This window comes from Manis javanica, chromosome 10 (assembly GCF_040802235.1).
Source record: "Manis javanica isolate MJ-LG chromosome 10, MJ_LKY, whole genome shotgun sequence".
NCBI lineage: Eukaryota > Metazoa > Chordata > Mammalia > Pholidota > Manidae > Manis > Manis javanica.
Genome location: NC_133165.1, coordinates 79,371,923 through 79,384,574, shown reverse-complemented (window position 1 = coordinate 79,384,574; position 12,652 = coordinate 79,371,923). Strand labels below are relative to the sequence as shown.

Sequence of the window (12,652 nt, the reverse complement as noted above, 5' to 3'; positions counted from 1 at the left end):
AAGTCTTTCAAGAGAACTTCATATGGCTCAGAAGTTGAAGGCTTTTTATTTATTTATTTAGTTCCATGACTTATTTGATAGTGTTGCTAATTCCAGAAATTTATTCTCCTATAACTAGGGAATCTGAACACCTAGGTTCTATCTTGGCTACCATGCTGGGAGGCCTTGGGTAGGTTACTTCCTCCTCTGAGCTTTAGTTACTTCTGTAGAACTATCAGTGGTTCCCAACCTATTATCTAGGGTCTTGTTACAAATACAGATTTCTAGGCCACACCCCAAGCCTACTGAATCATATTTTCTAACATGGAGGCCCAGGGATCTGTATTTTTTATTAACCAGGTGATTATGATGTACAGCCAAGTTTGGGAACTACTGGACTAGATGAGCTCTAGGGTTCCTCATAGCTCTAAATATTTGATTATCTCACTTCTGTTTTTCTATTCCTGTTTGTGCTCTCTCTGCTACTAGGTATTGTGCTAAGCAACAAAATAACAAAATAAACAATTAAAAAAACCAAGACCATGATTTAATCATCTTTATATCCTTCCAGCACCTACACAGTGCCTGGTATGTCATAGCTGATCAATAAATATTTGAAAAAACAGTCAATGAAGATTAAACAAATGATGTTATTCCATGTGGCTCCCAATCACCTCTAAATAGAGAAATCTAAAGACAGGGAACACATATAAACTTTTGTCTGATATGATCTTGCACTCCCTGTTTCCTTACTACATACTTCAAATAATGGATTATCTGAATGAGGTTAATGGATATTTAGAGACCCAATAGGAGAGTGGTTGAGATGCTTCTGTGGGCTAGATTATCCCACAGTATTTCCCAGTGGTGGTAATAACAGAGGCTCATGATTCAGCAGGGGCTGGTTTTCTTCTCCTGACTTTTCCAGGTCCAGAAAAAGCCATACCCTGGATAGGTTCAGGTGTTCATGGGGCCCTGCTGCAAAGTAAAGGCCACCTCAGGTTTCTGTGGGGCCTCCGTGACTGGGAAGAGGCACTTGTCTTCTGTTAGAAGTTACCCATAAATTCACCAGGCTTGGGTGTCAGCCAAGTAAAGTACCCCCCAGAATGTCTGACACCACCTCTGTGACCCCTCAGTCCCTTCTCCCATGCCCCTCTACTATACTCCACTGACCACCCCTTGGACTTCTGCAGCTCAGATACTGTCTGCTGGCCTTGGAAGGAACCGGCTCAGGATGAAATCTGTCACACGAGTGGGCAACTTAGCCAATGGAATGTAGAGGAGTTTAGCATCCAGGCCAGGGTTGTAGCGGATTCGGGGGCTGCGGGAAACAATGGCATGCTCCATGCTGTTGGTGACATCACGGATCCTCGGCTCTGCCAACTGCATGGTGTTTTTTAAGTTGTAAGTATCTGGGGGAAAAAAATAAACAAAAGCTCTATTATTCTTCATAAAAGCTGGCTTCTTCTGAATTCCATCCAAACTCTCTTTCCTTCAGATACCTGACCTAGAATTTCAGGCAGATCTACCATGGCCTCCAGGGGTCCCTTACACAAACACCCTATACATAATCTTATTTCTCTTCCTGAATTCAACAACTGTGTATTGAATTAATACGATTGCATTAGACTATCACTGAGGAGAACTATACCCAGTCTTGCTATGTACTAGGTATGTGACCTTGAGCATAAACTCATCCTCTGTGAAATGGGGATAATAACGCCTTCCCTAGGAAATAATACAGATTAATAATGGCAGAGTAGACAGTAGGGGAAGACAGGATAGAAAACAAGTGTATCTAAGTGCACAGAAAAATTGGAAGAAAATCAGTAAAAATACTGTCTGGCTGGTGGGATTCCTAGCCACTTTTCCTCCCTAGAGTTCCCAAATATTCTACAAAAGCTGCAGGATGAAACATTATTGAAAAATAATGACACTGTTCTGGCCTTGGTCCTAAGGCCACTGTGGGGCTCAGATGATCTGAGGCACAGACAGGCAGCTAGTAAGGGTCTAACGAATGTGAGGGGCTTTTCTGTTAGCATCTGCACCTGGGAATGGAGATGGATAGCAGCTATCCAAGTGGCCCAAGTCTGCAGGAGCTCACAACACAAAGATACACCATGCAATGCACTTACTTAGGGGGCCCTGGTCTGAACCCTAGTCCCCCAACTCTGGGACAGACTTTGGGACTCATACTTCAACAAAAGCTCCAAGAACTCCAGAGGAAATGGTGCCTGAGAATCAGACTTCCATAGGGAATTAAAACTTGAAAACAAAGAGGGAGCAGAAGCTGGCCAGACTTTGGGGACAGTCCAAGAAGGCAAGGAATTCACCCCCTCTGTGCAGGATGCTAGCAGGCCATTGATGAGGGCAGGACAATGTTCAAGCACCTTCACTCCCAACTCTGAGGAACTCCCTTTCTGTTCCCTGGAGAGAAAACCACTACAGTGAAAAAGGCAATCTATATTTTGGGGTTCCCAGAAGAGCTATGCTAACTAAAGCTAGACCACTCATACAGTGATGATGTCTTAGGAAGGCAACACCCTGTCCTCCACCCTGGGCCTGACACAGAGTCCTCCACGGCAGGCCCCAGGCAGGGAGGCCAGTGTCAGAGGAATCGTTCAAGATGCTCAGGGCTACATGCATTCCCCTGCAGCCAGGAAACGTGGGTGCGCTGATGAGGGCAAGGCAGGCTGATGTGGCAGATGGATTTGGAACTAGGCTCTCAAGGATGGGGAGGACCCACGTAGGCAGTAGGATGGCCGAAGGACATGGGAGGCAGTATAAACGCTTTTTCATTGTCCTCTCAAATCTTTAATGAACTCCTGTTTTGTGCTGGGCAACCTGCTAGACACAAAGTGGGAAGGGAGACAGAGGTTTCCGTTAAACCCATCACTCTCTAAGACAGTAAGAACATGGGTTTGGATTCAGACAACTAGGAAATGTTTTTGTTAATGGGAGATAATTAAGCAAGATAAAGTCTGGAAGGTACCAGGGGCCAGACTTCAGCACTTCAGTTGTTTCTGTCCCCTTCTCCTCTGCCAGGTCCTGGCTTCTGATCCGGTCCTCCCCACCAAGAAGGGGCACTACAAAGGGAATTCTGGATGGCCTCCCCAGCAAGGCTGAGCTGAAGAAAGGAACTTGGCAGGTGGTGGTGTTGCTCCCAAGCAGCGCTGACCCAGTTAGGCTATGGCTCTCAGCTCCAGGCCTGTCAGGACAAGGCCCCTGTGCTCTGTTCACAGGCCTGTCCCAGTGATTTGCATGCCACTTCTCAGGGAATGTGCCCATTTAGGCTGCTGTTAACCAGCCATTTCCAGTATGGTTCTTTTTTGGGTATAGATAAAAATCATTCTAAGACACCCAGCCTGGTTCCAGGGTTCACAGGCCAGGGACCTGCTTGGCTGGCCACAGTAACTTGCTGGCATTTGTGCCCAGGGGTACTATGACTGCTCCTGAACAGTTCTTTAGTCCATCTCCGCAGTGCCTCACAGACACACTGCCCCACCAGGACCCTAACTTCATGCCTTTGTTATTCCTTCACTGGGCTTTTGCAGAAGCCTCCCAGCAGTCTCTGGTCTACACCCTCCCCTCTCCCACAGTGACACAAATCTGAGCAGGTGGTTTCAGGGCCATTTGAAAGGCTCTCCAGTGCCTTCAGGATAACAGCTACATTCCTTATTGGAGCCACTGACACTTATTAGGAGCTGACTCCTAACCTCTCCCAGCCTCATTGCCCCCACGGACTCCTTCATGTGTCACTTAGGCCAGACTAGTAATAACAAGGATTGCTAAGGTTTGCCAAGCTTTTATTATGTCATTGAGCCAAGTACTTACATTCTTGTTTAATTTTCCTAACAATCATAAGAGAGAAATTATTATGCTTTATAATGAAGAAACTGAAGTTTAGAGAGCTGTGTAACATGGCTAGAGGGCCAGCTGTAAGCTAAACCCTGAATCCACACTGGCTCCAAAAGTGCTTTCAGGTCTCCACAATGGTGCTCATGCTCTTCCTTCTGTGGGGAACATCTGCCATCTTTTTCCCTTTGGTGAACTCCTATTCATTCTTCAAAACTCACTAGGGCCTCAGTCGTTGCCTCTGTGGAATTAAGTCTCTGTGCCACTGCCCTTTCATACATGTGTCTGTTACTCAGTTCCCCATGTAGTGTGGCGTTTGCTTCCAGGTCTCCCCACCTAGATTCGTGGCGACTTTGTCTCATCTCTGTATCCTAATAAACACGAGTTAAACTGAAGTGAAAATCAGAGCATAGTCACTTGGAAAATATGTTTATCTGACAGTACTCAAATGTGGGCCTGAAATTTTTCCTCTGAAGTCATGGGGTGCACCCCAGGTGAATTCGCCTGTGTTATTTCATGAACCCAGTCCCCACTATTCTCCCAAAGTATGATGTCAGCTTTTCTGACAAGTGGTGTGCACAGGAAGTTTGCCTCCCTACATATTCTGCTGTGGCTCGTACTGAAGACGACAACTCCTGCCTGCACGGAGCTCCCAGGGAAGAGGCCGCGGCAAGGCTGGAGGGAGAGCCAAGATTCGCACACAGGCACCCTAGCCTGAGTCTGAACCACGGCAGTAAACTGCCTCTGAGAGATGTTCCCGGAAGCAAAGTAAAAGAAAATAACCAGAACTGCACATTTTGGGGGCAGTGTAATGAACAGCCTGACGCCCGTCCTCCACCCTCCCAAATGCCTGCAGCTCACAGCAGACCCTTAGCTCAGGGAGATAAAGCCTAGAGCCCCTCTTACATACTGGTGTGCTGCCCCTTTTCCCCGTTATTTACATGACAAGCACTTAGTGTGTACTCAACACTCACAGGTATTAATCCTCATAGAAACCCTGTGAGGTAGGCACTATCATTAGCTCCATTTTATGAGAAAATGGAGGCGCAGGACAGCTAGGTAAAAGGCCCAGAGTCTCTTGGCTGGTAAGTGGCAGGGTCAGGATTCAAACTCAGGCAGTCTGGCTCAAGCTGTGCTCTTAATAACCTCTCTGTACTCGTGCTAGTGCATTTTCAACGGACTCCCCTGCATAGTAATGTGCTGGGGGTGGGTGCCAGGCATTGGTAGCATCTCCCCCGGTGCCCCCATCTGCCCAGCAGCTATGGTTCCGCCACTCCTAGCAGTTACCCACTTGGTCTCTATTCTCAAGTCCCAACTCTTCCGCTAGCTGTGTGGCCTGGGGCCCTCAGCCCCTCTGAGCACCCAGCCCGGCACTCACAGATGTGGAAGTACTCCTCCCCGTAGCTATCCCGGGTCTCCTGCGGCAGCCGCTCCCACAGCTTCCGCATGCGCGTCTCCATACCCTCCTTGCCCAGAATGGATGTCCGGTAGTTCCCTGGCTCAATGATGCTGACTTTCACCCCAAAATAGTGGAGCTCACGCCTGGAAAAGAAGAGCTGGACTCAGTCTGGGGCCCCAAGGTGACAAGAGCCATCAGCAGAGTCACCTTAGACACCATTAAAGGGCTTATCTCCCCAGGACCCTGGAGGTGCTCCCCAAGCCTTGCACAGGCTGGGCTTGCCTTGGTGCAAACAAGCCCCGTGTTAGCATCTCCCCTAGCCCGACTCTGGGCGATTTGCATTAGGCTCTGCCTCTCACCAGGTGGCCCCCACTCAGCCCCACAGCCCACACCCACAAGGCAAAGGGAGTGAGGGGGTCTGTGCAAGACCTGCAAGGGCCTCCCACAGGCACGCCTGCGCAGGCCTCTCTGGGGGACTCTCCCTCCTACTCCCACAGGCCTGAATGGGGCTTTGCCTAACCTGGGACAGCTCAAGGGGAGGCAGGAAGACAGCTCCTGTCACTGCCCCACCGCTTCCCACCCTCCTCCTCCTGCCTGGGGAAGGCCTCCTCAGGACTAGCCTCCCTCCTGCTCCTTCATTGCCTTCCTCACTCCAGAACTCCCCGCCTACATGCCGTCCCAGGACTCCCACTCAGAGGGGCCTGCCACACCCAGTCACCTAAGGCTGTCGGAGAAGGCCTCTACACCAAACTTGGAGACACAGTAGCCACCACCGACGACAGCCACACGGCCGCCAGAGCTGGACATGTTGACAATCCTGCCCCGGGCTTTCTTAACCATGGGCAGCATGTGGAGGGTCACTTCGATCAGTCCCACCAGGTTCACATTGATCACCTTCACAAAGTCCTCCTTGGTCAGCCATTCATTGGGACCACTGGGCAGGCCCACACCAGCGTTGTTCACCAGGGCCCAGAGGCCTGGGGGCATGAGGAGGGAGAGAGAACCACACAGAAATCGTCACCATCTCTGGAAAAGCAATAGGGACTACGACCCACCAGTTCAGGGTGGCCAAGAATGGTTAAGCAGGTGCACAAGGCACAAGGTAGACAGGCTGGGGGTATGGGGGGTGGGGAGCTATGACAGCTGGAAGGAAGATGTGCCTTTTACTAATGAGTTTTCTCTAAAGGAGCACTTTTTCTGATTCACACAGTCTGCCATCTGGCTGGGACCCTGTGCTAGCTATGGTCCAGGCTTTATCTAACAGCACTTTAACTATTATCTCTGAGAAGAGAGAGATCATTTTCAGACTAATGATTTAATGTTTGAACTCCTTCCCCCATCCTGTTCCCCCTCCCTACTCACACATCACCAAATCGCCATGCAGGAAGATGCTACAGACATAAAATGAACAGGACAGAATCTTACCACTCAAAGAGCTCACAAACCAGAAAGAAAGTAAATAAATATATAATATTTATTCAAAAATCAATACATAACCATTTAAATAAGATAATTTTGGGAAAACATGAGCAGGGCTGTCTCTGACATATTTCATTTGAGTTGGTGTAAATGGAAAGAAACAATAATTGGTATTGTCATTCAGCGCTGCAGGGGCCCAGGCTTAAAGAACCTCAGGTTCTAGACCTGCTTCTGTCCACAGCTTGGACAAGTCACTTCCTCTCTCTGGGCTCCCGGTTCTTCATCAGGTAGACTAGAACAGTGGCTTCCAGCCTGTGCTTTGCAATCCTGAGAGCTTTCCAGGCTGACCCCCAGAACCTGCTAAGGGAGGAAGATTCAGAGAAGCCCAACTTTCATTTGTTTTACATTCTGAGCCTCCAAGTAAATCTCCACTTAGAGGAGAATGTTGGATCAAACACCGTGTTGGAAAAGGCTATAAACGACCCTAAGTCGGCCTTCCAGCGCCTCACTCAGGGATCCCTGAGCCCCACTTCCCTGGCTCCTTCCCTCTCCCCAAGCCCAGACCCAACCATGACCCCAACAGCCTCAAGGTACTCCTCCGGGCACGCTTTCCACGCACTCCTGAGGGCGGGTCTGGATGTGAATACCACGCCTGGTCCACCCCCGCCCCAGGCCTGGGGTCCACACACAAGCCACGCCCACCTATCCTCCTGCCTTCCTCCAATTAACGAGACCCAGGAGACCAGTTGGCTGGCAAAACCAAGAACCTTCCCAGCTATAGAGGACTCTAGTCTTACAGAGGAAGAAATGAGGTTCCCAAGACCCAGAGGCTATAAAACCCACATGATCTCTGCCTGTGGAGAAGGGACACACACTCACCACTACTCTGGTCATCCCTGGCAAACAGTTCTACCTGCTGAGGAACCAGGACTGCCTTATTTTTTTCTCTGTAAAGAGCACCTGGAGAACTATCAGAGCAGTGTGAATAGCTCCAGGGCTGTGCCAACCCATCATGTCCAGAGATTCAGGGGCAACAGGCATGCAAGAACCCCTCTCCCCCATTTTTTAGTGGTTTTAGACCAAGGATGTTGCCCAACAGGGTAGGCAGAATAATGATCTCCCAAAGATGTCCACATGCTAATCCCTGGAAACTGTGAATATGGTGGATTATATGGGAAAGAAGAATTAAGATAGCAGATGGAATTGAAATTGCTAATCAACAGACCTCAGTTGGGGAGATTACCCTGGATTATCCTGATGATACCAATGTAATCACAAGGGTCCTTCCAAGCAGAAGGAGGCAGAAGACAGAGAACCAGAGTGACAGCAGTGTGGAAAGGACTCTGCTGCCCTTGAAGATGCTGGCAGAGGGTAATGCACCAAGGAGAGCAGGTGGCATCTAGAAGCTGGAAAAGGCAATGGGATGCCTCCTCCCCTGGTGCCGCCAGAAGGAACACAGCTCTGTCGACACTTTGATTTTAGCCCGTTGAGATCTATTTTGGACTTCTGGCCTCTAGAACTGTAAGATAATAAATTTGTGTGGTTTTAAGCCATGAAGTTTGTCTTAATTTAGTAAAGCAGCAACAAGAAATTAATATACACAGTGACTCACTAACATGAGTGGCTCAGGGCTGAATGTAGGGCGCTGGGCGAGGCAGCCTGTTGAAAAAAGGGACTCACTCTTGATGAATTATTCATGAATTAGTTCATTCAACAAATATTTATTGAGCACCTAACTAGATGCCAGTCACTGCTCTGGGTACTAAGGGTATGTAGTAAAGAAGAGGGACCAGAAGGCCTGCTTTATTCTGGCAGGAGAAACAGACAAAAATAAGTAAAATAGGTAAAACGTATTGTATATTGGATAGTGGTAAATGGTTAGGAGAAAATAAAGCAGGGACTTACTGTCTGGCCCCTCCTGGGTTCCAGGGCTGTCCTGCACCCCCCTTGTGTGCAGGGCCCCAGGCTAGTTCCTGGAGGAGTCAGGACCTCCCCCAGGCTGCTGCTTCTACAGCACAGCCACCTGCTCCTCCCGTTCTGTGCCCGTGTCCTGCGTACAGGAAGCTTCCCGGGCAGGTTCAGCCCAGCGCACAAACTCCTTTCCAATAAAGGCAGCCCCTCTGACATCAACACTTACCCTGAAATCAACCCAATATCCACCGTGATGTGAGTAAGAGAGCAAATCTCTCTCTCTGCCTCTGAGCCTGATAGTCAAGGACAGCAAATGCCCCCAGTCAGGGAGGCCAACCTCCCATTCCCTTTCCACTCCCCACCTCCCAGCCTGAGAGGCAACTCCATCTTTAGAGGTTTGGACCTACAGAACTCGGGTTCCCTCTCCCACCACCTATGGCAACTTCCCCCATCCCTCTGAGCCTCTGAGAGAGAAAACTTCCTTGGGAGATTAGCCCTTCATGCTGAGATAGAGCAGAGAAATGGGGCAAAGGTCACTCTAGATCAACACAGTCACCTGAATAACCCTATTCTTATGACAAAACTTCAAAGGAATTATTAATCAACTGTATACATCACGCCTCATGCTGACCCCTACCCAAACCCTAAACCTTAAGTGTGCCTCCTCTCTGAGGTCACCTGCACTCCCATCTGAGAGTGTACTGTCCTATTAGATAAGCTTTGTTGCATAAGCCAATTGCACTTGTCTCTGAACTCTTTTTCGTGATAACCACAGGAACTCACTGTCCTCCACCTCCAGTAATAAATGTCTTTGTCACTTTGCTATTTCACTCAGCTTTCTAGACTTAACACAATCCTTTTCTCTCTCCCTGTTTTATTTCAGACCAGTAGGGAGTGGAAGTTCCCAAATCATAATCTCACTCCACTGAGTGCTCCACAGCTCTCCCAGATTCTGGGGTGGTAGGGATATAATTCCCACACTGTGCAGTCAAGCACTGTCAGTGACACTGGATACCAGGTGACCCTGGCTTTAGGAGTTAGCAGCCGAGCAGGAGTTCCCTGGACTTCCCTCTCCTCCTCAGGTCTTCCTTGCTCTCTATGGCCTGCATGGCTGCTGCCATCCACTAATACTCTCGCTGTAGTGAATTCCTTTCTTGCTGGCACTTGTTTGACCTGATAGAGAATTCTTTCCCGTCCAGGTTGAGGTTTCTTTGAGTGCACAAGGAGAGACCTCCCCAGACACTGCCAACTGGCAACAATATGAACAGGCCAAACCAGGCAACAGTTTCCAATCCCACCAGCCAGAGCACCAGCCCCCTTCTCCATACCACCTCTCCCACCCCATCTGAACAACAGGGTCCCTGAGCTATGGGAGAAAGGAAGAAGGTGAACTGGGAAAGCCAAAGAATGCGAGTCACCCCACCTTGCTCGCCCACTTGGTCCCTCACCCACTGGGCCACCGCCTGGATGCTCTCAGTCTTGGTGACATCCAGTAGTGTGGTCTGCAGTCGGTAGGATGTATCCTGCTGAAGCTTCTGGGCCCCCTCCTCCGTGAAGCAAGTAGCCAGCACCCGCATGCCCCGATCCACCAGCTGCCTGGCCAGCAGGTTCCCGAAGCCTGAGTCGCAGCCCGTGATGAAGACGTACTTGTCTGGGAGGTTGGAGACCAGATTGCGGTTCTTGAACCAGCGATACATAAAAGAGAGGTCCATGAGAGCCGCCATAGAGCAGGGAGAGGCAAGAAGGCTCAGGCTCAGGGGACAGTGGGAGAGGCTGCACCCTGCTGAGAAGAGCTCTCCTCTCTTCCACCCCTGGCAACAGACACAGGGCCCTTGGGTGAGCCACACTATAACTTCTGAAGGCGGATGCATCACCACACCAATTAGCCTAGATGCAAGAAATTCAAGTCCAACCTGAAGCCTTGTCACCTCACACAGCCCTGGCGGCTGCCACTCTCTCCCCCAGCCCTGATGCGTGAAGGCACCAAAAAAGGAACTAGCTCAATCTGTATCAGGGTGATGGTGGAGGGGCTGGGGTGCGGGCGCCCCTCAGGAGACTGAAGAAAGGCCTAGAGACTGCACCCCAGAATCGCTGACCCTGAAGGAGCTCAGGGTGAGGTGGAGGATACCACTTCATAAAAGGCGCTGGACTGGGGAAGGCACAAAAAAAGCCAGTGTCTCTGCTCTGGACGCCTTCCTCATTGTTCCCTTTGGTTGTAGGTGGGACTGCTGAGAGCTGGCTGCAGCCATGAAAGGGTCCATCCCTCCAGGTGGGAGGCAGAGCAGCACAGCATGGCTGGTCCTGCAGAAAGCAGCCGGGTCCTGGTGCTGCGGAGCCGGCCAGGACCCTCCTACGAGGCTTCCCAAAGGTCGGGGAGGAAAAAGGCTGGCGGAAGGAAGGAGCCCTGGAAACTCAAAGGGGACGGGGCGACATGCAGTGCTGCCCAGTCACCGGACACTGTTCGGCATAAGGTTCTGGTTCCTTTGCTTGATAGGAACTGCAAATGTGACCACACATTTCCTCGACCATAAGTTCCCAAGGGGCCGTGCAGCACAGCCATCTCCCAGTCCGCACGCCTGCTGCTTCACGCTTGTGAGTAGGGAAGTAACGTGCCCGCTTGCCAAGGGTGCCAGGAGCTGAGGAGTCCACCGCAGGCTGGAACGATCGCAGGAAATTCGGAAGAGAGCCGTACGGGGGAGAAGAAGCCCGGGGTGACCCTCACTCATCTCGGAACGGCCGGGGCCACAGCGTGAAATCCTGCAGCTGTGCCGGGGGTTGGACGCTGGCGGGAGCGATTCTGCGCTGAGACCCGGCACCGGGCGTCCAGCCGCGGCGATCGCCACCCCACCGCACAGCCTGCCGAAGAGATGCTGGGCCGCTCAGGGACTGCACTGCGGGCCACGCGCGACCCCTGGTGGTGTTCTGCAGAAAGCCCGCAGGGATCACTGTCAGGAGGCGGGGCGAAGCCCTCACCCACCCACCCCCACCCATTCCCCTGCTCCACTCAGGGTCGGTTTTCCAGAGAAAGGGAGACAAGGTGAGGGAAAGGACCGGGAGAGGGTTACTTGTGCAAGCTCCTTTCCAGCCCTACAGGCATGCAGCACCCACACACACACCTGCAGGTGGGACCCCAAAATGTGCAGACACATCAGTGCCTTCAGGGCTGGCGATCTGATGCTTGGAGGAGATGAGTTGTGGGTCAGGAGTCACTGACCCTGTGCTCCTCAGAAAGAGCAAGGACATCAAAGATGGGCAGTGAGGGCAGCTTCTTTGTAGCACCTCTTGGACTCTTCGTGGCACCCCCGTGGCCAGGGTTCTAACCCATCAGACTGAATCTGGCTCCCTCCCCAAGGAAGAAGCCTGCAAGGAGCCCCACTTGGGTCCACTGAGGGTCTAGAGTGAGGACCTGGGCTGTTTGCACTGGACTTCTTTTTCACCACCACTGTGGCTCTGCCTTTGAAAGTTGGCACCCTCAAGTCTCAGGCCACAGCCTGGGCCATGGCACCCATCTGGCTGCAGCCCTGCCCCCTCTGTAGACCCCAGCATGGAGGGACAGGGGTTTGTCCCTCACAGTTCTCTGACACTCTGGAGGGCACTCCTGGGGCTGAGTCCAGCCCTCCTGAACACATGGCCCCCAGGCTGCAAAGTGGCTCCACCATCCGCCTTTTATCTCTGTTTGTTCAGGACCTTTAGCTGCGTGTGCAGGTCGGTGTGAATGCTAATAAAGGGAAACCTCGATGACATGGAGCAGGAGGGGAGCAGGAGGTCAGGGGGTTGGCCTTCTACACACCCCTCTGCCAGCGTTTCAGACCCCACCAGCAGAGACTGAGGCCAAGCTGCTGCACTCGCCTTCCGCCCCAGCAGGGAGGTTCCGCCTGTGCCTCCCAGTAAAGTCCAGCCGCTGAGACTGTCACAGCACAGCCAGGATGAGGAACTGCCAGTTTGCTCCGCTGGGCTTTATCCCCGCATCTGCTCTCCCAACTCAGCTCCTTCTTCTGTAAGAGCTTTCCGCTCTTTTCCTCTGGGCTTACCTGTGGTTTTGCCATAGCTTGCACATCCAAGATTGGAATTCTCTGCTATCCCAAGTAA

At 51.2% G+C, this 12,652-nt stretch overlaps 1 protein-coding gene across 2 annotated transcripts; it reads right to left on the bottom strand.

Annotated features, from left to right (window-relative positions):
- Nucleotides 1-520: 520 nt before the first annotated feature.
- On the bottom strand, nt 521-11,398 carry SDR9C7 (short chain dehydrogenase/reductase family 9C member 7). Of its 2 annotated transcripts, none has more exons than XM_017669274.3 (4): nt 9,987-11,391; nt 5,952-6,210; nt 5,213-5,376; nt 521-1,391 (listed from the first exon to the last, which is right to left on the bottom strand). In XM_017669274.3, exons 1-4 carry the CDS (start codon nt 10,432-10,434, stop codon nt 1,174-1,176), a joined length of 1,089 nt encoding a protein of 362 aa, XP_017524763.1. In that variant the 5' UTR covers nt 10,435-11,391; the 3' UTR covers nt 521-1,173. The 2 variants fall into 2 exon arrangements, with proteins under 2 accessions (XP_017524763.1, XP_073069507.1); XM_073213406.1 differs by lacking the exon at nt 521-1,391 and adding an exon at nt 3,769-4,205 and having other exon boundaries at nt 9,987-11,398.
- Nucleotides 11,399-12,652: the final 1,254 nt, after the last annotated feature.